At 41.9% G+C, this 26,156-nt stretch overlaps 1 protein-coding gene and 2 long non-coding RNA genes across 3 annotated transcripts; 1 reads left to right on the forward strand and 2 right to left on the reverse strand.

Moving 5' to 3' along the window:
• The first annotated feature begins 4,777 nt into the window (after nucleotides 1-4,777).
• On the forward strand, nucleotides 4,778-17,375 carry hif1aa (hypoxia inducible factor 1 subunit alpha a). The gene is made up of 15 exons (XM_062398044.1): nucleotides 4,778-5,103; nucleotides 11,240-11,430; nucleotides 11,849-12,000; nucleotides 12,257-12,341; nucleotides 12,716-12,825; nucleotides 13,316-13,518; nucleotides 13,731-13,837; nucleotides 13,968-14,115; nucleotides 14,297-14,667; nucleotides 14,751-14,956; nucleotides 15,060-15,182; nucleotides 15,289-15,545; nucleotides 15,825-15,924; nucleotides 16,016-16,106; nucleotides 16,187-17,375. The coding sequence occupies exons 1-15, from the start codon at nucleotides 5,072-5,074 to the stop codon at nucleotides 16,345-16,347; spliced, it is 2,337 nt and encodes a 778-aa protein (XP_062254028.1). The 5' UTR covers nucleotides 4,778-5,071; the 3' UTR covers nucleotides 16,348-17,375.
• A 4,204-nt stretch (nucleotides 17,376-21,579) lies between these two features.
• Nucleotides 21,580-23,349, reverse strand: LOC133962201 (uncharacterized). Its single transcript, XR_009922090.1, has 5 exons — nucleotides 23,281-23,349; nucleotides 23,077-23,195; nucleotides 22,633-22,996; nucleotides 21,930-22,516; nucleotides 21,580-21,857 (listed from the first exon to the last, which is right to left on the reverse strand). It is a non-coding gene; the product is annotated as an uncharacterized LOC133962201 (long non-coding RNA).
• LOC133962202 (uncharacterized) lies at nucleotides 23,349-25,903 on the reverse strand. The gene is made up of 3 exons (XR_009922091.1): nucleotides 24,556-25,903; nucleotides 23,565-23,631; nucleotides 23,349-23,459 (listed from the first exon to the last, which is right to left on the reverse strand). It is a non-coding gene; the product is annotated as an uncharacterized LOC133962202 (long non-coding RNA).
• Nucleotides 25,904-26,156: the final 253 nt, after the last annotated feature.

Genomic DNA, 26,156 nt, shown 5'->3' on the forward strand with positions numbered 1-26,156 from the left:
TTTGTGGTACAGTTTTTGTGTAATGCTGCTAACTAGCAATCTAAAACAACAAAAAAAAACTCTTTGGTGGAGGTGATTAAAAACATAGAATGTTCTGGGTCACTAAATCATTAAATATCATTAAATATATGTGTAATAGGTGATGTTTTTATTTTTCAGTCACATCCTGTATTAAAAAACTTGCCATCTGCATCGATGACGAATGATTTGAACAGCCAGGCATTTTGAAAATGATGCAAGAAATTGGATTGAAGTGCAAGCTCTATTGTGAATCATGGCAACTGTGAAATACCCAGAAGTCTTGAGATTTCACCAGACAGTTGCCCTGAACAAAGGAAGAGTGACCGTAAGATGTTTGGCAAACACCAGAGTCAGATGAGTTTCTAATGTGTGTGACGGTAACTCAGGGTGCTGCCCTCTCAACAAACACAGAGTGAAAGCCTCCAGGTCCGCGGTCAGACTGCGTGGCTAACAGAAACTTGAGATTTTCAAACATGCAAATCTGAAAGTTACTGACTCCTCGTTGAACATTTAAACCAGACTCTCTGTGAGAAAACAAAATGGGGGAAGTACAGAGAGATAGCTTTGAAACTGTAGCAGTAGGCACGTCATGTGGTGGAGGCCTTCTGCAGCTCATTTTGTATTTGCAAACCATCAGAGAATAAACAGGAAACCTCCCAGCGTCACTACTCTCGCCTTTGATAGAAACAGGAAGTGACAATCAGGTCTTTTTTGTGCCACTTTGAGAGAGCAAGAATTCAGCACACTGTCTGCCGCTGATAAGATAAATTAAAACTGATAGAACAACAACAAAGGGGGAAAAAAGATTTTGGATTGTACTGTGGGATCTCGTGCACCCTGTGCTGAACCTACTCAATATTAAGACTGTCGACCCCACAGGACGGAGATGGAGGCTTCCTGTTAGTTAGAGGGAGGAAGTCTTCAGGCACCACATCACATCTGTTGACCTCTTCAGTTTACTTATATATTGTTGAAACAACAACCGGTGACCAAAGTGCTGAATAGGCTTAAAAATACATATATTATATATATATAAAAAAACACAAAAGCAATAATAGGGTAAACATCACAAGCAACCAAGAGTCTCAAACTCAACTCAAATTGAAAGCCAGTGAGAAGAAGAGGGTCCTAAGTGAGGGCTTCAATTGTTTTGAGGTTCTGAGTGGTTCTGATACGAAACACTGTTCCAGAGATTAGGTGCAGCCAATTGAAAAGCCCCAGTCACCTCTATTTTAGAGCCAAGATCTCGGGACATCCAGAAGCATCAGGTTGGTCCACCTCAGTGCTTGGGGTAGAGTGTGGTGGTGCTGATGCAGCAATTCAGTTAAATAAAGTGGTTCCAGCCCGTTTCAATAAAATAAAAAAATATCTATTCTGAATTGTATTTATTAATGTTTTTTTCTAACAATTGCCTACTTATTTATCTACTGACTCCGTCAAACGTCTGTCTGTATGTGGAACGCATATCTCACGAACTGTTCCCCTAATGGACTTCCCACTTTGCAGGTCTCTTGGAAATTGCCGGAGGAAGGACAGTGCCAAGTTTGATGCGATTTGGACACGCAGTCCTCTGTATCAAAGCGGGGGTGGAACAGTGTGTCTTTAGTCTGCAGCCTAAGATGAACATGTCTTCTACATCCTCAGATAAACTGCAGCAGTGATCGGCAACTGGGTCAAACCGCGCATTAAAACTGCCAACTGATCGTTTTAATAATTTGATTATTCATCATGTTGGACTGACGCATTCATGGAAGCAGGTGCTTATCTCCAATGTGGCAACAACATCTTGAGAATCTCTTCGAAGTAAAAGCAAATCTAGGGTTTGAAAGTTAATTTCTTAACAGATCTCTGAAGTGGACAACATGCAATGTATGAGACAATAACAGACGTTCAGTAAATCATTTAAGCTTTTAAATAAACTACACAAGTGAACAATAATAAAATAAAATAAATTTCACTAAATGAAAAACATTAACTGTGAAATCTTCGGATAAACCAGGTAGGATGAACGCAAAGTTTTCTAACTTCCCTCTGCACCAGAGTCTGTTTATTAGTATGTTGTTTGAGGAGGACTCACTTGTGACGAGAAATAGAAAGTAGCTATGCAGCCTCACCACAGGCCAAGAAAAAGTCTGTTCCAAGCAGTCAGGTTTATAACGGGTACTGCACTTGTTTTATATTAACGTTGGTGGAGCCTAAAACACCGTTGCAAACCGCTCTCTGTCTTACTTCATCCCTGTTATGTCTCTGATTCACTTTAAACATCACTTTAACTCAAGATTTAGACGTGCATTGACTTAAGAGGCATTCCACCTTAAGCTTTCTTTAACAAGCATGGGTGCTGGGTGCTATACAAACATATGGGATATTGGATTAAATGACTTTTTTGTTTGCCCGTTAACATGGTCCCGTTTGGCATCTTTTTCCTCTGGTGATGTCTGAATGAGAGGAGAGTTTGACGAGCCCTGTCTCAGCTTTCATTACTGAGACTTGCTGATGGCTGCCAGCGGCGTCTGTGCGCTGAGGGATGGAGTCGGTGTTTGACCCCGCTGTCCTGCCTGTCTGATTGATAACACAAACGCAGCCACACAAAGACTCCACACAGAGACAGCACCTCGAGAAATCTTTTTCACTTTTTAAATTGTTCTCTTCATCATGTGTTCACTGGATTGATTACAATGATGAAGACACAGATTCAGAGACAAGCCAACCAAACGATGAACATTAACACACTGACAATGCAGTAGTTCTTGTTTTCTACATTTCTCTTACAAAGGTGTGGTTATAATGTTGATACGCAGCAGTGTTGTTTGATTCAACTTTTAAGACATAGAGGAAACGTTGTGCCACACCGTAAAACTGTTTGCACTTCTAGAGAGGCCGGGTTACGTCAACGTTTGTGGTGGAACTATTGGCTCACTACTCTGATCAATTGCAACAAAGGAAGGTTTGGCTGGCTGGAGTGATAGTAACTGAATACATAAACAGTAGTAGTTGTTCACCTCTCTTTAAAATGACTGCAGTAAGAAAATCAAGATGACCTTCACGACTGCACGGTCTGTTGCAGGACAAATTAAGGCGTTATTAGTTTGTTAAACTGTCGACTGGGTGTCCAAGCTATACTTCACTGCTTCTCTGAGTCACACTGTGGTTCACAGACCAAAAAAATGTAAATTCACAAAGTCTGACAAAGCTGCACAAAGTCAGCCTGGTTATGTATTAACATGAACTCAGAGTCTGCTGCTCAGCCTCTCACACTGAGGTGTTGTCTCGCTCAGCCAAACTGTTCTGGGAAGTGACCACCAAAGCTGAGTTTGATTGTCATTGCCAAATGCAACAACCAAAATGTGCTAAGTAAGAGGATGGAGTATTGCATGGCAGCACAGCAAAGAGACATGTGAATGGGATCTGAACTGTGCTCTGAGATATTATTTTCCTTCAAATTGTCTTTTCAAAAGCAAGAGGTGACATGTCACAGGTGACATGGATAACAACCAAGTATGAGCAACAGTGGTGAGGGAGGAGTGGCCAGACCGGGGAGACGTCTCCAAAGCAATTCAGGAAAATTACCAGAACCATCTGCCAGCCAGAGAGTGTGAAGTGGACATCTGGATACTGTTTTTGCCAATGCATAGAGGAGTTATGTCTAAAATATCCTGTGTTTTCAGCTGATCGTACTGGACCTCAAATGTTGTGAAAACACAGGAAATCACACAGGACACACCCACTGAGAGCACCACTTTCCTGTATCTATATTGTGTTAAGTTAAAACACGATCAAATGCTTTCAGTCACAACTATACAATTGAGATATTATTACATATGTTATGCCCACACTTTTGGGAACACGAAAAAGATAAAAACTGAACTCAGTTTGGACTCCTGTTGTGACAATTAGCTTAACAACCTTTTATTTTGGAATAAATCCCATACACGCAAAGCTACCCTTTCAGACAGGGCCATTACAGCCCAAACTGCATGCCCTGGAAAATTTCAGTTCACAGGTCTCTGACGTTAAGTGCTTTTTGGTTAAGTAAGTATTGATTTAAGTAAGACCCCAATGGGTGACAGAGCAGAAGCGACTGTACCCTCCTCCCTGTGGCAACAACTCCTGTGTTGCTATCTAAAATTGATAGCAGTGGGCCTATTCACATATACCCAATCGAGGACGAAATCATAATAATCATAACTTGAATTACCTGATTTATATTGCACCTTTCAAACCAGCTGTTTTTCAAAGTGCCAAGGGGACAAATTAAATATAACGATAACAATAACAAAACATTAAAGACAAGAAAAAATTGAATACAACAGCACTAAATAATAAAAAATGTGTAGACAACAAATAAACGAATACAACATAATTAGAAAGGAATGGCAAAGGGAAATGATCGAATAAAGCAATAACGATCATGTAAACACCATTTGTTAAAAGCAAGTTTTGAGAAATGACCTAGAAACAGACACTGTCATTACTATTATCATTATTATTATTATTAACATTATTGTTATTATTATTATATTGTAGTACTATATAGTAGTAGTAGCATTAATATTACTACTGAACAAACATGTAAGGACGTTACTGTAAAACCGAAAGAGAGAGAAGAAGTGTGATGTTTGGTGCTGTGCAGTTTCTCATGAACTTTATCTAGGGGCAGTAAGTTACAGTGACGGTTTCAATTGCGCGTCACCGGTGGTAGTAGAAAAATCATGTGATTGCGCGGCCCCGCGGAGCAGCCGGGGAGGAGCCAGAGACCGTGCAGCAGCAGCAGCAGCATTGTCTCAGCAAGTGAACGCGTCTCCAGCGTGGCACCGAGGAGAAGAAGAAGAACAAGAAGAAGAAGAGGAAGAGGAGGAGAAGCGGCTGATCTTCACAGGACAAAACCTCAATCCGTCCACCAACTGACAGCGGGGAGTCATATGCTAAACCGCCTGAGGGTCTAATAACCCGTCACACCACAGAGAAACAGCGGGATTTATTTCCTCCACGGGCCCGGATACAGCTGGATATCGTTACAGAGCCTCAACTCGGGTCCTTTCGTCCTGACATGGACACAGGAACTGTACCCGAAAAGAAAAGGTAACGTCGCTGCTAGCTCATGCTACGTAGCAGGCAAGCGTGTTGTTGTGGGAGCTCCCCGGACACCTGTGGTGCTCTGTCGGGGTTTCACTGCTCCTACCGCGGTGACATTTCTAGTTTTATCTCAAGGTGAACTCCTGCTTCGGCGCGTTTGTTCGACACAAACTAGCGACGCGGCTCGGCGGCTAGCAGCTAACACAGCTAGCTAGCTGACGTAGAGCCAGCCGAAGCGATTTCTGTTAAGTAGCTTATTTAGCAAGCTACAGAACCCGACTAGTTAACACAGGGGACGTCTCATTAGACTTATTTGTGTGTTTGCTTTCATTAAATCAGCTTTTGAACTTTATTTCCGTCCGGTAGCGTTGCTTCGTTTTTGTTTTTAATCGGCTCTCACAGTCCCTGGATGCAGCGTTAGCTTTATTTACATGTTTCTGACCATACACATAGCAGGTCACAGACGGAGTTCTGTTTGGGTTGGACATGCCAACATGGACAGTGCTGAGTGACGAGCTGCTAGCGCTAATGTGAGCCATGCTGGAGGTGTGGTGTGTGGGCTCTGATGAAATATTCAGGCTTTACAGAAGGTTCAATTTCTCTTTTAGTTTTCTGGCTCGTACTGATGCTCTTTTAGTTCCACAGTTTGTAAACTTGTGTTGTAAACTATCTTTGAGTGGAGTTTAGACAGAACCCATCCTTTGGAGATCTGTCAAACTAAGTGAGTTGAGTGTTTGTTTTTTAAAGCCAGTCGTACCTCTATGGGGAAACAACAACAAAAAACTAAGATATGCCCATCAAAAGTAGTGCAATACAATCACGTACTGAGTCTGCTCAATAGGTAAATGCCAGAGTATTCAAGTTTGCATAGTTTGAATCAAAGACCAAATGTAGTAAAGTGGTAAAACTTAAGTTAAATGGATTGTTGTTATGTTGATTGATTTGAGTTGGAGCTAATTGTAATTGACGAAAATGACGAAATGTTAATTGTGTGTAGGGTTAGTTGAATGTAGTTGATCTTATGCTTTTTATTGATAGGGTTCTCTTGATAATTGGTTAAAAGTATTGATAGTAGGATAGGATCATTTAACTGATCATGCCCAGATACCTCATCCAGCAGATTATTTAGCAGTGGCTTAGTGTCCTTGTGACAGATGAGTTTATACTCAGACATCCGAGTGCAAGATTAGCATGTTTTTTTCATCCCACAATCTGCCCTGGTTTGAGTATGGGTCATACATTTAACTGTCCAGGTTTAAACGGAGGGAAATGGTCTTCCTCACGGTAACACCAACTTTAGACCAAAAAGTCACCTGCTAAATCGTCAGTTGTAAAAGTGGACAGGGGGACAGGGATTCCTCTAGTTTCAGCTGGGATTAAATAGTGACAATTCAATTCTTCCATAAACAACATCAATAGATTCACAGAGGTAAAACGCAGTCAGGACAATGGGTGTCATTGTCTTAACGGAAAACTTGGCACGGTATATGCAAAGGTTTCCAAGATTTTGAATATCCTGTTCTTCATTTGTTATTAAGATTCTATTCAGTCTCTTGACGTTGTGCACTTGTGCCAAAATGGTGGAGTGGCAATAATTCAAACGTCTGCTGCCCGACTAGTTGAATAGCTACCATAAGTTCTCTTCTAATCACTTTCCAGCATTTGCCCAATATCGTGAATGTGTTGTTATTGTTGTGGACTATGACCAGCTACCGAATGCTTGTCCCCTAGTCTCGGCCAGTTTGAAATTAGGCTCTTTGTGTAGGTAAGGCGTCTACATCCTCATTGGTTCCAGTAAATGTGTGTTCACTTTTATCTAAGAAAGAATCAAAGTTGTGGTCTGGCTGGATGCGGTTTGAGCAAGTCCCTGTGAGGTGCCACCGTATTATTTCTGTCTCATCTCTTAATCACCAGGGCTTGACGTCAATAGGAGTGGCCAAATGTGTGTAACGATTCACTAGCTGGCAAATTGCAGGCTGACATTCAAGCACAATTACTGCTTATTTGCAGGCCTGTTACATCTTGAATAAGAAATGAGAGAACTTGTTGAAACAGGCTATAGATTTGTGTTGTTTGTGTGCACATTTTTCTCCTGTAAGCTTTGTGACCGAAGACAAAATTAAGAGGTGTGCACTGGTTTTGCGCTTGTTTTTATCAGACTGCTAAGTTCTAAGGCCTCCTAAAATTAAATTGGGACGACGTCTTAATAATGAAGCAATCCCACTTTATCCATGTAATACACAGATTAATAAATACACCACTGTGTTAATGGGTTTGACAGAGCTTCTCATAAACGATGTATGGAAGGAAGTATGAGGAAGGACGCATTGTACCTTTGTGCATCCTGGATTTTTTGTCCTGGCAGCTTTTCATATCTCCTTTTACAAACAAATGTGCGGTTATAAACACATACACCTGCTTAAAGGCAGTTGTCTTTTATCATATTGCCAGAAAAGGACCTTGCCTTTCTGTTTTTTTTTTGCATTTATCCAAAAACACTCACATTCAGAGTTAGCCTCCAGTGTTTTTTATATTTAGATGACCATTTGTTTACTACATTATTAGCACAAGGAAACGTGTAAAGGCTAATCCATTATCTTTTACCGCAGCTTCCCTATTCCAGGTCCAAACAGGCTGTAATCACGATTTTTATAATCCAGTACAAAATGCAATTTGTGTCAGAATTTCTCTTACAGTATTATATCCAGGGATTTGGGGGAAATCCCTGCTAAACTGTTCGTTTGACCGTGAAAGGAGTTTATTTTCAGCCTTGTGTTGCCTTTCCCATCGTTTTGAGTCAAAGTTTTAGTTGTGGTGTTTCCCTGAACTGGATTATATAACAGATAAGACAGTGTTTACTGTTACACTAAACAGTACTGACAGATAGAGAGAACTCTACTCTAATGAATAAGGTCAGCCCCTGGGAACGAAATACACAAGCAGCTCTGTTGGAATTGCCCATGTTGATTTTCATTGTACTCTGTTCTTGTCCCCTATTGCTCTCCAGTCCACACATTCAAATCTGTTAAAGACAGTTCCAAAAAAGTTGTTTACATAACGCCGCTGATTCAAAACAACACAAGTTAGTTAAACGGAGCAAAACTGCAAAAGTGATTGTGTTGCGAGGCATGTCATGCATAGCCCTGCTTGGTGGGCATCACCCTGTGAGTTAATAGTGTTATGCAACGTGGCCTCTCCACTCGACTTTGTTTTAACATCAAGAGAAGCGTTTGGTGTTCATTTCATGTTTTATGTGAAAGAATAAAAGCAGTGTGCTGAGTCCTTTTGCAAGTCCAAGAGGCGGGTCATCAAATAGTAACTTATTTAACTTTTTATAATACAATATCATATGTGGAATGAGACATACAATTACAAACAAAGTGGTTGTGGTCCACAGCGGTGTCACATGTGTGTAACTTTGGAAACTACACACGGAAACTATGATTCAATTCTGTCTGCTGTCCTTTATGGCCTGCAGATTTAGATACGTTTATTGCCTAATATCAATTACTTAGTAATTAATCCTTGGTATTACAGAGCTTTGGTATTAGTGGCTTAATCACTGTTGTTTCTCATGATTAATTGAGGCTATTCCTTCTATGTATTCTTCCTCTTTATCAATGGCAGTGTATTGTAGTAGAATATTACAGCTGGACTCTATTTGAACAGGATTTGCATAACATGATGTAATTGAGCAACTACAGAGGAAAACGATTTGTGTGCATGCTAGTACTAATCATTCATCTAGTCTCCAAGTTGGAGCCTAGTTTATAACAATGTCTGGAGTTTATCCGTCATTAGATCCTCTGGAACTTGGCCTGTAGCTTAGCGAGAGCACTTTCCCAACGGCTGTGTACAATGACCTGTAATCATTTGTAGTCATTCCAGCCTATGGTGATAAATGAAGCTGTTTACTTGAACGTAAGTAGAGATGGTTGTTTGGAAAAAAGAATTTAATGGGAAAATGTGTTGATACAGTACAGAGCTGATTACATAACGCTGCAGTTACCTTTCTCGACATCCAGACATTCATGTTCTATGATGTCGCCAGAAGATGTCAATATTTGTCATTGGTATTTGACAAATGTGCAAACATGTGGCCGAATGTGAAGGCTTGTGATCATAGCTGTCGTTTGAGCCTCTGTTGTGTGCGGAAGTGGAAATAAGGAAATAAGGATTTCTGGTACACGCACACCCAAAAATCTCAGTTACACATAGAACTGGATGATAGGGGAGACATTTTTTACATTTGCTCCCCTCTAGGCGAGCTAAAATGATGTATCAGTAAAATTTACGTATTTCCCATTAATTCAGGATGATTCCGAGCAATGGAAATGATCAGCATGTCTTCAGGACAAAGGGCAGTGAAAATATGATTGTTCTAAAAAAAGTGTTTTTTAAGGGGTAAGCTAAGGGGTAAAGTGAGACAGACCAGAGAAATCAAGGGGGTAGAGGACAACCACACATTCCAAAACTAATATCGGACTAGTAACAGAATCATGGGGATTGGTCAATTAAGCACATTTATGATTATTATGATTCATGTGATCTCTTGCACACCCTAGCTTACCTGCACATTGTTTCTCTGTCCAATTGGCAGGGACAGGGGTATTGTTTTTCGCTGCGTATTTAAATGCCAGTTCACGGCACTTAACTGGAGCAAGGCCATGCAACTGGTCAGCTGGTTGTTTCAAGTGTTTGGCAAGCTCCTCCTCCATCTCATCTGTGAATATTCTCTTTACCTCAGCCACTGCACCCCAGGCTACTGATTTTACTTCCCCTTTCTCTTTTTTCTTTATGAATCTTTTGAGGGTTGCCTTTTCAATATTTATATCCCTTCCAGCTTTTCTTAAGGACTTCTTTCCTTGCATGACCTCAGCGGCTGCACTCTCCATGCCTGCGAGGGGTGTTTGGCCCCAGGTTGTCTTCCTGGTTTAGTTTCTTGGCATGATGGCTTTTCTACAATGTTTGTGACATTACAAATAAAACGTATGTAATGTAATATTACACTAAAATATGTGCTTAATGTCTCACTTTACCACACAGCATTTGTCTCACTTTACCCCACAGTCAACATTTTAGAAAAAACAACATCTCTTAGCAATTCAGGCTAATCTTCAGCTAGCATCAATCACATGGTTTTATATGTTGGAAGTTCATCAACATGTATGATTTAAGTATTTCTACCTCAATCAATTTATTTTGACACAGCAATTGATTAAGTTCAAAGCAAGAAAATGTATCAGTTGCTATAGGAGATTGCTAAGAGATGTTATTTTTATCAAAATGTTGGCTGTGGCGTAAAGCGAGAAAAAATGCTGTGGGGCAAAGTGAGACATGAAGCACAAGTTAAGGAGAAACCAAAGACTGAATCTTTGGTTTATCGGGTGCTGTTCACATCAACTATGTTTGATGGAAACTTTTTATCTAAAACAAAGTGTTCCTGCAACCAGCCCGTGTGATTTGATACACAGTAGCCTAATTTTAGTTAGCTAATCAATTTTCTTGTTAGAGAGCCTGAAATAACAATATGGCCTTGGTCAATGCTGTAAGTCCATAACAGATCAATTTCAATTAGGTGTACATTTCAAAACCAAGTGCTTTTGGAACGCCATTTATTTGGATGTTATGCAGCTCAGGCGCTAAAATATTAGCGCCTGGTTTGTCCTGATAGTTGCAGGTGTCACTCTGTGTTTGTGTGTGCTCTCTGTGTTAGTGCCAGTATTGTCATTCTCCTCCCGGTAGATCAGTTGAGCCAGGCTCGTAAATGTCATGATTGCTGTCGCCCTGTAGCTTGGCTGTGCACCAGGAGACAGCCAAGAGAATCCATTCCCCTCCTCCCAGCCAATCACTCTAAGAGGGTGGACTCCGCTGCTTTTGGTCAGTGGCCAATAAGACGCTCTCAGATAGCCATGCATGTAAATGGGTCTGATGGGGGTTCAGACTGTGGCTTGGCTAGGAGCTGGCTCGCTGCAGACTCCAGCTGCTGCAGCCTTCTCCTCAGTATCAGGCTAAAGGCTGATAAGGCTCTGTGCAGACACTAGAGTCAAGAAAGAGGGATGCCCGCTCTCATGGTGCACATAGTGGAATCAGAACCAGTTTGTCTGAAGTCTGTGGCTGACCCGCCGCCTGTCTCCCGCAGAGTGAGCTCGGAGCGGAGGAAGGAGAAGTCCAGGGATGCGGCGCGAAGCCGCCGCGGGAAGGAGTCGGAGGTTTTCTACGAGCTGGCCCAGGAGCTGCCCCTACCCCACAGCGTCAGCTCCAGCCTGGACAAGGCCTCCATCATGAGGCTCACCATGAGCTATCTGCGCATAAGGAAGCTTCTCACCTCTGGTCAGTATCTGTAATTGTTGTACCTATTGTAGGAGATTGCAAGCAAGGGTTACACCTGTATTTCACTCTGATCATCAGTCATGCAGCTAATGTTGTTGCTTGAGAATGTAAATTCATTGAATTTACTTGTAGGATGCTGTCACCTTAAAAATTATTTGAAGAACTACAGGAGGATATTAGGACTCATTTAAGAGACTGCGACAATTACTCATAGATGCAGGGAAAGGAAACAGTGATAGACGAGAAAATACTGAGTCAGCTGCTCTAAGAAGTCAATTGTGTGGGTGTGCGTGTGTGTGTGTTACCCTGTAAACATGATTTTAGACGTTCAGCAAAAGTCTCTCTCAATGATGTTCGGATCCTGATTTCCTTTTGCTTTTCTCCACCTTCCTCTCTCCCTCTCTGTTATCACTTCCAGATGAACCAGTTGCAGAAGAGGAAACAGAGCTGGATATCCATCTAAACAGCTCCTACCTTAAGGCTCTGGATGGCTTCCTCATTGTGCTGTCTGAAGATGGAGATATCATTTATCTCTCTGAGAATGTCAACAAATGCCTCGGGCTGGCACAGGTTAGTCAGATTTAACCTGCTGTTTATCAGCAGAGAAAAAATTGAAATCAAGAAATGCTTCCGCCCAAAATGTATGCTTTTAATATTAAATATCGTCATTGTAAAATGTTTATAGATATGCTCAACAGTGCACATAAACATTAAGATAGTTAATGTAAATGATGCAAAAGTCAACACACATACATGTTGGAGACAAATTGCTGTACATGTATGTGGTAAGAGAACCTAAAGTCTGTGCTCACTCTGTCCGCTGTAGTTTGACCTGACTGGACACAGCGTGTTCGACTTCACACATCCCTGTGACCAGGAGGAGCTGCGGGAGATGCTCATCCACAAAACGGGTGAGAGACAACACCAGTGAGCAGTGTCATATTATAACAGACCTCTAGAAGACGCACACTCTTCAACAGGGATTAGAGTTCACTCTGAGCTAGCAGGTTCAGACAAGGAAGCTGTTTGAACCAGTTTTTTTGTCTTTGGTGCAGAGGTCAGAATGGTTACAATCTGACGGCTGGTGACTCCTCTTCTTTATTTAACCTGCCATCTAAATAAAAGCTTAACCACTTAACACCTCCTCTGAATGCAAATACAAAATATTGTTAGGAGGCAAACATTTTTGGGTGAGCTGCGGCAGGAAGGGAGGCCTGTTTGTCAACATACAGATACTGTTTCCCTTTTTTAAACTGTGGCTCTCTTTCTCCTTGTGTGGTTTCAGGCTCCAAAAAGACCAAAGAGTCAAACACAGAGCGCAGCTTCTTCCTCCGAATGAAATGCACTCTGACAAGCAGGGGCCGCACTGTCAACGTCAAGTCAGCTACATGGAAGGTGAGTCAGAAATGCATCAGCCGTAATATTAACCTTTTTTTAAAACAACATGAATACCTTCCTTTGGGATATTAGGTCATGTCAAATCTTTTTGTTTATACATTTTTTAGTTAGTCGTAAAGAGCGTATGGATAGAAATATATAATCAATACAGTATTAATAAAAACTCATTGTAAGAGAGAAATACAACAGGAATTGTCATAACTTAATCATTATGTCACAACAAAGAGTGCCATATTGGATAATGACTAGATTATCATATCTGCACATAAATCCATATTTGATACAGATTTGCACACATGCATACACCTGTATATAGATACAAATAATATCAACATATCCATATACACACATTTGGAGTATATTTTAATTAAGTATGCTTTATAGGCAGGTTAACATTACTCTCCTATAATCATTCAACACAAAACATTTGAGTAGCTCATTTCCTTTAAGTAAATCAACTTATTTGTTCTAAACCATCTCTCCCCAGGTTCTCCACTGCTCAGGTCATGTTCGTGTGTATGACACCAAAACTGAAGAGACCTCTAACGGACTCAAGGAGGCACCTGTCCCCTATCTGGTTTTGATCTGTGACCCCGTCCCCCACCCCTCCAACATCGAGGTCCCCCTGGACACAAAGACCTTTCTCAGCCGCCACACGATGGACATGAAGTTCACTTATTGTGATGAGAGGTGAGTGTGTTCATAGCAGGGAATTCTATATGTTTAAGAAGCTTATTACAATCAGTTTATTGAGCCACTCCTGTTGAACTTTTCTATTATGAGCAGTTTTCCTCTGCACAGTCGTACAGAGCCACCTAGTGTTCAGTATAGATACTACAGGAGGTGATCTCTACATTTATGTAGCGAGTCAGTGATATAATTAATCTTCTTTGCTCCTCCAGGATCACTGAGCTCATGGGTTATGATCCAGAAGACCTTTTAAATCGTTCTGTGTACGAGTACTATCACGCTATGGACTCTGACCATCTCACCAAGTCTCACCATAACTGTGAGTATGAATCTTACAAGTTTTTTTTAACAAATTCCAGTGTGGAATGTTTTTTTTGTTGACAAACTTTTAACAATATGCCATAATTAATATTTTATAATATAAATATAATATATATTTTTGTCCTTAGTGTTTGCAAAGGGCCAGGTCAGCACAGGACAATACCGGATGTTGGCTAAGAGAGGAGGCTTTGTGTGGGTTGAAACCCAAGCCACTGTCATCTACAACAACAAGAACTCCCAACCACAGTGTGTTGTCTGTGTCAACTTTGTGCTCAGGTACAGAAGAGTCACTTCCTGTTTGGTAGTTTCCAAGTAAAGAGACGGCTAATGTCCACCATGATAATGTGGTGAATTGTAATTTTGATCAGTGTTTGAATCTTGTTTTTAACTGAGCCACAAAATCCTCCGTAAACTCCATCTAACACCTGCTTAACTTTGTCTTCGTCCTGTACACCAGTGGTATCCAGGAGGAGAAACTGATCTTGTCTCTGGAGCAGACTGAGGATGAGATACTGGTGAAGAAGGAGCAGAAGCGACAGGAGAAGGAAGAAAAGGTTGTAGTGGAGAGCATCCTGCCTGACATGTCAACAACCTTGCTGAAGGAGGAGGACGAAGAGGTCGAGGAGGTGGAGGTGGAGGAGCAGGTCGAGGTGGAGGAGGCAGCGGAGAAAGGCCCAGAGCTGGATGTGATCAAACTCTTCACCCAGGCGTCCAAGGCTCAGCCACTGGCGAGCCTGTACGACCAGCTGAAGGAAAAGCCTGAGGCCCTCACCCTGCTGGCCCCGGCTGCTGGAGACACAATCATCTCCCTGGACTTTAGCTGCCCTGGTCCGTGGCTAAACTCCCTGCATCATAAACCAAGAGTTTATATAACTGAAACCATTCTAACCACCTTCTGTCCTCTGGTACAGATTCAGAGATGCAGCTGCTTAAGGACGCCCCTCTCTACAACGATGTCATGCTTCCCTCCTCAAGTGAGAAGCTGGCTCTGCCTCTCTCGCCCCTGCCACCCAGCGAGCCTCTCAACACCAGAGGAGGATTCAAAAGTGAGGAATCTAAAGCTGAGAGCTATCCTCCAACTCCGTCCACCACAATAACCTGTCAACGCTCCTCAGAGGTCAGACTCAGTGAACTGCAGTCATTTTACGTTATAAGCTATAAACGTTTTGCCAATTTATTGATATGCACTGAGACGTTAATGACCTTTGACTTCTCTTCAGGCTGACAGTCCAATGGACTACTGTTTCCCCATGGACTCAGATATGAGCTCAGACTTCAAACTAGACTTGGTGGAGAAGCTTTTTGCCATTGACACAGAGCCCAAGACCCCCTTCAACACACAGGTAATATTGTTAGGAGTCACTGTAGATTTTACTGCATTTTAGTTCATCGTTGGTATAATACAGTGAAAACGTCTCAGTCTGAATCTGATGTTCCTTTTTTCTCAAGGCGATGGAAGACTTGGATCTGGAGATGTTAGCGCCCTACATCCCCATGGACGATGACTACCAGCTGCGCAGTCTGACCCTAGATGAGCCTCTGACAAGTGGACAGGTCAAATCCCTCAAGAGTTCTCCGGTCCAAGTCACACAGCAAGTCGACAGCTACCCCAGCTCCCCATTCAGTGGAGTAGGGAGTAGCACAAGTTCCCCGGCACCACTTGAGCCTGTAATAGTTGCTCATCTCGCAACCATCATCGCCAAGAGGTAAAGTCTCTGAAATACACTATATTTATTACTTCTCATCATCACCTTTTGTCTTTATAATACTTTTAACTTTTTCATAATAAAGCAAACATACAGACAACACATATAAAGCACCTAGTAAACAGAGTGATAAAAAGAAAGGGCCAGATTGGAAATGGCAGTCAACGACAATATTTGCATTATGGGAGACTGCTCTTCCATCAAGAAGGTCATGGGTACAAAAGAAAGAAGAAAAACAGACCCCAACAACCCCCCCCTCACAAACTCTCTGTGCTACAGGACCCCACAGTTGGACAAGGAAGTTTCACTCAGGACTCTAGCGGCTCAGAACGCACAGCGCAAAAGAAAACTGGGAGAATTAAAGGATATGTTTGGACAAGTAAGTTCTGAACATCCAAACATAAGTTATTTGGAAGTCTTTGCCTTTGTAGACGGGGAGTTTTAATATCTGTTCTTGATGATTTTTTAAGGGAAATTTGCTGGAGGAACAACTGGTGCAGGGCAAAAAGCTGAAAGCCGCAGAGTCAGGAACAACCACCACCACCTTCCTGCTGTCTTCAGGTGAATAAGCTGGTTTTGTAAAACAGTTGTCTAAGTCCAGTCATCAGGACAATCATAACTCATTTATTTCTCTCTGTTAGACTTGGCTTCTTGTCTGCTGGGCAGCACGTCCGATGTCACCAGGCCTCTCTACCTGCCGCAGCTCACCCGCTACGACTGCGAGGTCAACGCCCCCCTTCCGGGCCGTCAGTTCCTGCTGCAGGGGGAGGAGCTGCTGCGCGCACTGGACCACGTCAACTGAGTCGATGCTTAGCCTGCTCACTGCTGGACTAGATTGGACACTACAATTTTCTCCCTCACACTGCCACTCTTTCCAAGACCCCCCCCCCCCCCCCCCCCCCCCCGCCCGCCTCCCCCTTATTTAAGTATCTATATGAGTTTGAATCTAGTTTGGCTGCTGTTTGTGCACATCATGTGATATCCGCAGCATTCCACCGTGACAAACACCATAGCAGCATCTGGGTTTTGGTGCAAGGGATTCAGGCATCATGAGATGTCCACTTGTTTTTGTTTGTTTGTTTTTTGCTCTCTACCAGGGAGTCTCTCAGCACACAGCGCCTCGACAGGTGACCCTTTTCCAGCAGGTCACCACAGAACCTGGCGCTACTGCCAGCAGTGTATTGTAAGCTTCAGTCGCACAATTTATATTTTCTTAAAGAAAAATATTACCAGCAATATATATTAAGTCTTTTTAAAGTAGTTTAAATGGGATTTGAACAACTTTTCTTTTCTTCTTCCCATACTTGTATGTTGTAGTACTTGTACTTACCAAGATGTCCTTAGTCGAAAAAGTATGAAAATATTGTTTGAATGTTATCTTCATTTAATAGCTGAGTCTTTGAGGTAAATACTTTTAATTGTGTAGCAGTCCAGTACATGTCACTTTATTACTTTACTGTAAGTGTGTGTTACTGTACATTTACAAGGGACATTTTAATCTGCTCAGAGTGGCTTCACAGCTTCGGAAACAGTTTTCTCTTCACTTCTCTTTAGGGAGGATAATTTCTTTTCTCCCAACATGGAGTAACTTCATGTTTTTGGTTTTTATTGTGCGTGACATACTCAAAACTGTCTTTTAATCAAGTGGAATCTCAGCAATTCACAATTTTACCTGTGTGATCATTGTCGTCACAGCATTGGTGAGTTGTCGGACTTATTTGCTCAGTCAATGGTAGTTAGTTAAGTCAGTTTAAGACCGTTGCTCCATGACATACTGTCGTCTCTCATGCTTCCTGTTGCTGTCAAACATTAAATGGCTTTAATAAAGTACATTGTTTCAGGTCTCATTACTTTACTTTACAAACAGTTTTTTTGATATAGAAACTCAAGTTACAAATGACACTGACTGGTTTTCTTACTAAGTACAGCATTGGTCTAGCCTTTTAACCACTCATTGCTTTTCTATCACACATGGTGATAAAAGGTTCAGTATCTTGCCTTCAGCATGTGGACTAGAGGAGATTGGGATCAGATCATCAACCTTCAGGGTTATGTGACGACCCACTCGACCTCCTGAGCCACAGGCGCCCTCACTCTGCCAAGTAAGAAGTAAAACTTTGTAGAGATACAAATTACGCTTTGCTCAACGTGCTCAGAAAAACGTGAGACTGAATACAAGAGGTGGGACCAAGTCATTTTTTTGCAAGTCCCAAGTAAGTCTCAAGTCTTTGCCCTCAAGTCCCGAGTCAAGTCCCAAGTCAAGACAGGCATGTCCCGAGTCAAGTCCCAAGTCAAGACTGACAAGTCTCAAGTCAAGTCCAAGTCCTGCAGTTTGAGTTTCGAGTCTTTTCGAGTCCTTTTGATCACTGATTAATAATATATTTACACAGATCATGTATGCTTTTAAAATCTGTATTTATTTATTAAAACAAGTGCAATTGAAATTGCAGAAAAAAAATTGTGCCAACATTGCACTTCCCTATTGCACTATTAACCAGTCATTTTTAACATTTAACTCCTATTTTGCAAGAATATTCTTCATTTTAAACCACTCCTACAGAATGGACACATTTGAAAAAACAAGTGCAACTGTAATTATTTGTACAAAAGTGCTAACATTGTATTTAGCATTTTAACTAGTTCCACAGCAGTTTCTGTCCTGTCCTGTGTTGATCTCATCTATCTCACCTCATATTGTCTGTGTCTGTGTGTACATGTGAGAAACATAAAAAATACATGAACATGAACATTTCTGTCCTGTCCTGTGTTTATCTCATCTCATTTATCTCACCTCATATTTACTGTGTGTGTGTGTACATGTGAGAAACATAACAAATACTTGAACATAATAATGAACAGGGTTGTGCTTTTTATATGTCAGGGCCCTATGCTGCATTGCATTTGCAAAAGACCAAATTGGCCAAAGGTCTGTCAGTCATTTGTGCACGATGGGGACGTAGTATGATTCCACCAAGTGCCGCTGCGAGCCATTTTGGTGCCCTAAACATAACTCCTCTATGATTACGTTAAATAATCATCAATAATAGTCAATCTTCTTTAACTTTTTTTGAGCAATTTAATATATCTCTTGTTCTGCCTTTTTTGTGATATACATGGTATACGTGATATACATGGCTAAAAGGTACCTAATATAAGTAAAGTCACGAGTCATTGATGTTGAAGTCCAAGTCGAGTTGCAAGTCTCTTTACATTTTGTCAAGTCGAGTCTAAAGTCATCAAATTCATGACTCGAGTCTGACTCGAGTCCAAGTCATGTGACTCGAGTCCACACCTCTGCTGAATACTGGACTGTTAATGCATCTTAAGATACTGGCAGGTTCACTAACTCACGCTGTCGGTGTTTGACATATGAACATATATATATATATATATATATATATATATATATATCATTATTTGGTAAACGGCCATGTAGAGAAAACATGAAATTCGTCTCTCATGCTTCTTGTTGCTGTCAAACATTAAATGGCTTTAATAAAGTACATTGTTTCAGGTCTCATTACTTTACTTTACAAACAGTTTTTTTTATATAGAAACTCAAGTTACAAATGACACTGACTGGTTTTCTTACTAAGTACAGCATTGGTCTAGTCTTTATAACCACTCATTGCTTTTCTATCACACATGGTGATACCCGTGCCCAATGCGTTGGCATTGGGCACGGGTGGTGGACCAGGACCGCAGTGGTGGCTTGTGATGGGTCCTCCTGGTGGGCGGCGGTGGACGGTGACTGAGGACTGAAGTGGCGTCTGGTCTGGATGGTGGATCGTGGTCTAGATGGTTGCTGAGCATGGACTGTGCTTCATCAATGCTGCTAGAGACTTTGATTATTGATGATGTTCTCCTGCACGTGGCATCTATTGCACTTCTGTCCGTCCTGGGAGAGGGATCCCTCACATGTGGCTCTCTCTGAGGTTTCTACATATTTTTACCCTGTTAAAAGGGTTTTTTGTAGTTTTTCCTTACTCTTGCTGAGGGTTAAGGACAGAGGATGTCACACCCTGTTAAAGCCCTGTGAGATGAATTGTAATTTGTGAATATGGGCTATACAAATAAAATTTGATTGATGGTGATAAAAGGTTCAGTTTCTTGCCATCAGCATGTGGACTAGAGGAGCTTGGGATCCAGTCATCAACCTTCAGGGTTATGTGACGACCCACTCGACCTCCTGAGCCACAGGCGCCCTCACTCTGCCAAGTAAGAAGTAAAACTTTGTAGAGGTACAAAATACGCTTTGCTCAACGTGCTAAGAAAAACGTGAGACTGAATACTGGACTGTTAATGCATCTTAAGATACTGGCAGGTTCACTAACTCACGCTGTCGGTGTTTGACAAATGAATATATATATATATATATATATATATATATATATATATATATATATATATCATTATTTGGTAAATGGCCATGTAGAGAAAACATGAAATAATTTAGGGTGACACTGCAGTTGAACAGTAGTATTTTCCATTTGCAGTAACAACATTTTAACAAGTCTAGGGCACCGTCAAATACATTTTACATGCCGGTCACAGTTGCCATCAGTTTCCTTCTCGTAAATATTTACGTAACAATCCAATAATCTGGCCAACCAGCGGTAACGAGTGTCACTCTGTGTACTCGGGAGTCATTTGCAGTCGAAGCAGTTCGTCTCCTCTCTGCACCATCATGGTGATTTTGTCGCTGCTGCGTACGGCCTGGTAGATCTCCTCCGACGTGTTCACCTTCACGCTGTTAATCTCCACCACCACATCTCCAGGTAGCATGCCCGCTCTGAAACAAATATGAGCTTTAGCTTCCAAAACTTGCATCTTGGATAAATCACAATCATATTTTTGCACCTTCTTACGTCTGTCAACAAATTCAAAAGGTCCTTAGCTGTTATGTTTTATATCCACCAAGGAGGCTGATATCACCCCTTTGCATTTGTATTGATTGGTTTGTTTGTAAGCACAATAACACAAAAACAATTGAACGGATTACCACCAAACTTGTAGAAAGGATGGGTATGAGTCAGTGAAGAACAGTCAATTTTAGTGCAGATCCAAGTCTGTTGGTCACTTTCAAAGGGAATGTTTAAAGGAAATTATTTTTTGTAAAAACTGGTACTATTTGGGGACTGATATCTGAGTGAGTGCAATTTGAATGAAAAAACTGCTTTGGACCATCGATTTAACTTCAAACTGTTCGTTAATTAAATTAAGAATTTACTCAGACAGTGGTTGCGCCACAGATAAGCTGTCCGTCGATACTCTGTTCTTAACACGCGCTTGGTGTCCGCTATATGGCCCAGCTGACTGCAGTCAGGTCAGCCGACACTCATCTGTGTTCAAATCAGCCGACACAGAAATTATACAGTACTCATATACGGACAGTGGTAAATGCATCCAAATCGCCTTGAAAGGGGACGGCAACGGAGTACTCGAAGTAGCCAATGTATGCTTCTCCGGTGCTGAAAACAATTCGGCGCCAGAACAGTAGGTGGCGCAACGGAAGACGAGCTTAGAGAAGCCTACCTCATGACTTCTCAGAAGCAGTCCACGTTCATTATTTACCTGCTCCCGGCTTTTCACACACAGTTTATGATGGTAACTCAATAAAATAAAGTGACACCCAGCGGGTCAAAAATGATTACGTTATCGTTTCTTAGCGCAGCGTAGTGATGGCGGAGGAAGCTCCATGAAGCTTTCCATCCGATAGGTTCGCTCATGGGCCGAGGCTTCATGGTGCTACATTTGCTCTACTCCGCCATCAAGTGGACATTAAATGTAAATGTAATTATAATGACACCATGGCTCTCGTGTCTGAAGCTTTGAATTGTATAAATGACTGATGTTTGTGATGGCAATAAATACATTATGAACTTATGAATATGGTGTCTGTCTTTATGAAACAATGGCGGGGTCAAAGGGAAATAGGAAAGACATTTTTGAGAGGGTTGTGATGTGAATGTGCTTGTGTGTGGGGACAAAATACAACACGTACAATAGGGATAATTTATCCATTTTTATTTAATAACAGCTTCTCATCAGTGCTCGGCTTCAGGCGGTTTTGTTTTTTAGAAATAATTTCACCTGCTTTAGAAAATATCCTTTCACAGGGCACAGATGGAGCAGGGGAGCAAAGCAAAGAAACTGCTAGTTTGTACAAGTTTGCCAATACTCCAGGGGATTCTCCATTCTTCCAATATTTGGTTCAGCCAGGTACTGCTGGACCTCTTCTGCTGCATCCGTCGTGACATTTTGTGTCCTCGTCTGCAGAACTTTGGTGTAACCGCTGCCACAGTTTGCTACCTAAGACAGAGAAACCAGGTGTAAGTGACTAAATACAATAATACAATTAGAATGTATCCAGTATCCATTAACCTGAGTCACAGGCTGAGAAGCTTCTGATGTGCGGTTGTGATGAGGAGGAAGAGGCGCTTTTTTCCATAACACCAATACATTCAGTAGTGAGCCTTGTCACGGCATCTGCTGCTTTGTTAGAACTAAAGAAGCCCATCTTTAAATCTAGGATCCAGCAGGGTTGCCAGTGACATTATGCTCATTGATTGTAGAGTTTGCAACTTCTCCTTTAACTGTTTCCTCAGACTCTCAGCCATTTCTGTGCTCTCTGGAGTCTGGACAATTCCCATTTCATCCTCCAGTGAGTGGTGTAACATGGATAAAAGTTGAATGACCTTTGATCCAGACACTCTCCTCTCCTCTGACAGCTCAACTGTGGCAGCATGAAATGGGGCCAGCACTTTCAGACATGCTGTAATAATGGGTTACTGTTCTGATGACAGTGGGGCAACATCAGTGTGTAGGCTGGCCAAAGCTGCTCCTACAGGTTCCCTAAGGTCATAAACGCGCTGGAGCATATGATATGTGCTTTTCCAGCGTGTATCCACCTCTTGAATGAGCTTCAGTACTGGCCGGCCCATTGGCTCCTGCACCTGTGTCAGCTTCTCCTATAAAACAAACAAAGCGAGTCAGTCAAGTGTCACTGAAGAGGCAACTTACACAAAACAGGGTCATTTAGAATTTAGAAAGAACATTTAGAATGCAATTATATGAAGGAATTCACCTTTGCTGTGGTGCTGCGCTTGAAATAGCCCACTATCCGTCTAGAGGTAGCACGGATCTCAGACAACAGTTTTGGTGAGGAGCCTTTTTAATGAGTAAACACACAAATTGTGTGACGCAAATGAAGCTCTCTGGCGCAAGCCCCCATATTTGCTGCAGTATGCGCTGCAGGGAAATGAAGCACCCCTTACACAACACAATGAGGTGGTTTCATCTATGAAATGGCATGTTACAGGTAAGTAGGCATCTGTGTTGAGTGAGGTCCACATGTCTGAAGTCAATGCAAATGCCGAAGTTTTCAACACAATGGCTTTGGATTTCTCCATGGACTCCTTGTACCCCTCTTCAACCATGGCTTTCAAAGCCTAAAGAAGAGAAGAGAAGACTATAGGAATGGCAAATATGAGGAAATGGGGAAACATGCTTCATGTGCTCACATACACACCTGCCTAGTGGGGAGAACATAGGTAGGCTTCCTGAACCCTTTGTCCTCCACAATGGTGAAGGGCTGGGAATCCTCAATGACCATAGTGACCAAAGCCTCATCCACATCATTCTTCAGACCTGATGAAAAAAAAAAAGCTATATACGTTTAATCATTCATTATCACATGTCAAATATTTATTAATGTTGTGTAATACAAACGTACCATGCCATTTTATGTTTGTGCGCAATCTTCTTTCACTGCATCCTGAAATGGCTTACCCGACCTTGGTCGCTTGGTCGACCTCGGTTGGTCTCCATGTGCTCATGCAGGGCTCTATAATGCCTCAGCATAGATGAGGTGTTGTTGTATCCAAGTTCTTTTGAACACAACAGACACTTCACCTTTTAAAATACCAGAAATTACAATAAATATTAGAACAAGCGATACGCTGTGTTGTCACATCTTTTTACAGTATATTACACTAATTGTTGTTACCATGTTCATACCTTATCAGGAGAGATCAGGTCAAATTGTTCCTAGACAGGAGAAAATCTTCTTTCTTGCTGGCTCCATCTTAAAAAATAGAAGGTTGAATGTATTGGCAAATGCACAATAATGTCCCAAACAAGTACATGTGAGGGGGAATCTATTGCGTTTTGCGACCCCTTTTATTTTGAATCGCACACCAAACCCGCAAACCATTTTTTGAGGCTTCTAACGTCATCAACACACGCTTCACAAAATTCATCCTGGATTACTCAACACTCTTCGAAGCCTCGACACATCACTAGCGCAGCGGTTCCCCGTTTTTGTTTCAGAACTGCGTTGCTAATTCCACTACACGGAAGTAGCTAGCTACCCCCCCAGCTTCCACACAGTCAGCAGGGACTCCGGATACTAACTAGTACTACCAAGTGTTTGCTTCTAACCTGTCAGTGTTTGAGAAACCGTGTCATGATAGCCGTGGAATTAAAGTCGTGACAGCATGTTTTTGCACAGCAGTTAGCTACGTGATGAAATTCGTTATAACCGTATACACATGTCGTCAGGGGTCTAACAAGCCACCGTCAGCCGGACAACTCCGCTGGCTTGACACACTACCCGTAGAATTGTAGTTGTGTTTATTGTGATATAGGATATTAAACAGGAAGTTTGAGGTCCGGAAATTATGTTGTTCCGAAATGCTGTCGTTAGCTGACAAATCAAATTTTATTTGTATAGCCCATATTCACAAATTACAATTTGTCTCATAGGGCTTTAGCAGGGGTCGACATCATCTGTCCTTAAAAACGACTAAAAACCCTTTTTACAGGGTAAAAATACGTAGAAACCTCAGAGAGCCACATGTGAGGGATCCCTCTCCCAGGACGGACAGAAGTGAAATAGATGTCAAGTGCAGGAAAACATCAAGATTGAAGTTTTTAGCAGCATTGATGAGGTTAAACATCCTGAAGGACAACCACAACATGACATGCCAAGCAGTCTCGCTGCACTCACAGTTCATGGTCAGCAACCGGCCGGACCACGATCCACCATCCAGACCAGACACCACTCCAGTCCTCAGTCACTGTCCACCGCCGCCCACCAGGACCCATTAGGAGCCACCACCGCGGTCCTGGTCCACCGCCTGTACCCAATGCCAACGCGACACAGGGTCCTCCACCAGCACCACGATCAGCCCACATGACACAGAATCCGCCACTCTGGATCCACCACCGCGACCCCCGGTGCGCGATCCAAAAACCGCAATCCATGGTGCGGCAACAGAGGCCCTGGATCTGCAGGTGATAAAGCAAAGGGATTCCAGGGAAGAGGGATAGGGATGGAGAAGAGGAAGGAGAAGCTGGAAAGAGAAGCTCCGTGTGTCATAAAATAGAACATGTTATGTTCTGCCGCACTAATTAGCTCTAACTAAAAGCTTTATCAAAAAGGAAGGTTATGAGCCTACTCTTAAACGAACAGATAGTGTCTTCCCCCCGAACTGAAAGTGGTAGATTATTCCACAGCCGAGGGGCTTGATGGCTGAAAGCTCTGGCTCCTACTCCACTTTCAGAGACTTTAGGGACGATAAGTAGGTCTGAATTCTGGGAGCGCAGTGCTCTAGTGGGTTTATGAGGTACTAACAGCTCTTTAAGGTAAAAAGGCGCTATATTATTAAGGGCCTTGAAGGTGAGGAGGAGAATTGTAAATTCTATTCTAGATTTAACTGGAAGCCAGGGTAGCGATGCTAATACTGGAGAAATGTGCTCTTTTCTTGGTTCTTGTCAGGACACGTGCTGCGGCATTTTGGACAAGCTGTAGAGTCTTTAATGACTTACTGCTGGAGCCTGATAATGAATTACAATAGTCCAGTCTCGATGTAACAAAGGCGTGGACTAGTTTTTCTGCATCTTTTTCTGAAAGGAAAAGTCTAATTTTTGAAATATTACGCAAGACTAGGAAGTCCTAGAAATTTGTTTTAAGTGACTATTAAAGGATAAATCAGGATCGAAGATCACTCCCAAGTTCCTGACTGTTTCATTGGAAGCAAGGGTAATGTCGTCTAGCCGGCTATATCATGAGATAATGTATCTCTAAAAGGTGTTTAGGGCCAAGTATTATAACCTCTGTTTTATCTGAGTTTAATAAGAGAAAATTGCGGGTCATCCAGGTTTTTATGTCCTTGAGACATGTTCCAAGTTTAGTTAATTAATTACTTTGTTCAGGTTTTATTGACAAGTATAACTGGGTGTCGTCCGCATAGCTGTGGAAATTTACCGAGTGTGTCCTGATAATGTTTCCTAGTGGAAGCATATATAATGAGAATAAAATTTGGCCGAGCACAGAGCCCTGTTGAACACCATGGTTAACTTTGTTGCGCACAGATGACTTATTAATTTGCAAGAATTGGGAGCGATCAGAAAAATACGATTTAAACCAGTTAAGGGCGGTTCCATTAATGTTAATTAACTGTTTGAGTCTTTTTTAATAAAATTTGATGGTCAATTGTGTAGAATGCTGCACTGAGATCTAACAGAACGAGGACAGACACAAGTCCCTGATCTGAGGCTATTAAAAGATCATTTGTTACTTTTGCCAAGGCTTCCCTGTACTTTGAT

The sequence above is a fragment of the Platichthys flesus genome, chromosome 10 (genome assembly GCF_949316205.1).
Source record: "Platichthys flesus chromosome 10, fPlaFle2.1, whole genome shotgun sequence".
Classification (NCBI taxonomy): domain Eukaryota; kingdom Metazoa; phylum Chordata; class Actinopteri; order Pleuronectiformes; family Pleuronectidae; genus Platichthys; species Platichthys flesus.

Bases quoted from the DNA above. Each gene is read 5' to 3' on its own strand.
- hif1aa (XM_062398044.1), top strand. From the start codon at position 5,072: ATGGACACAGGAACTGTACCCGAAAAGAAAAG. The intron at 5,104-11,239 runs GTAACGTCGCTG...TGTCTCCCGCAG, and splicing joins ACTGTACCCGAAAAGAAAAG to AGTGAGCTCGGAGCGGAGGA. The intron at 12,826-13,315 runs GTGAGTCAGAAA...ATCTCTCCCCAG, and splicing joins TCAAGTCAGCTACATGGAAG to GTTCTCCACTGCTCAGGTCA.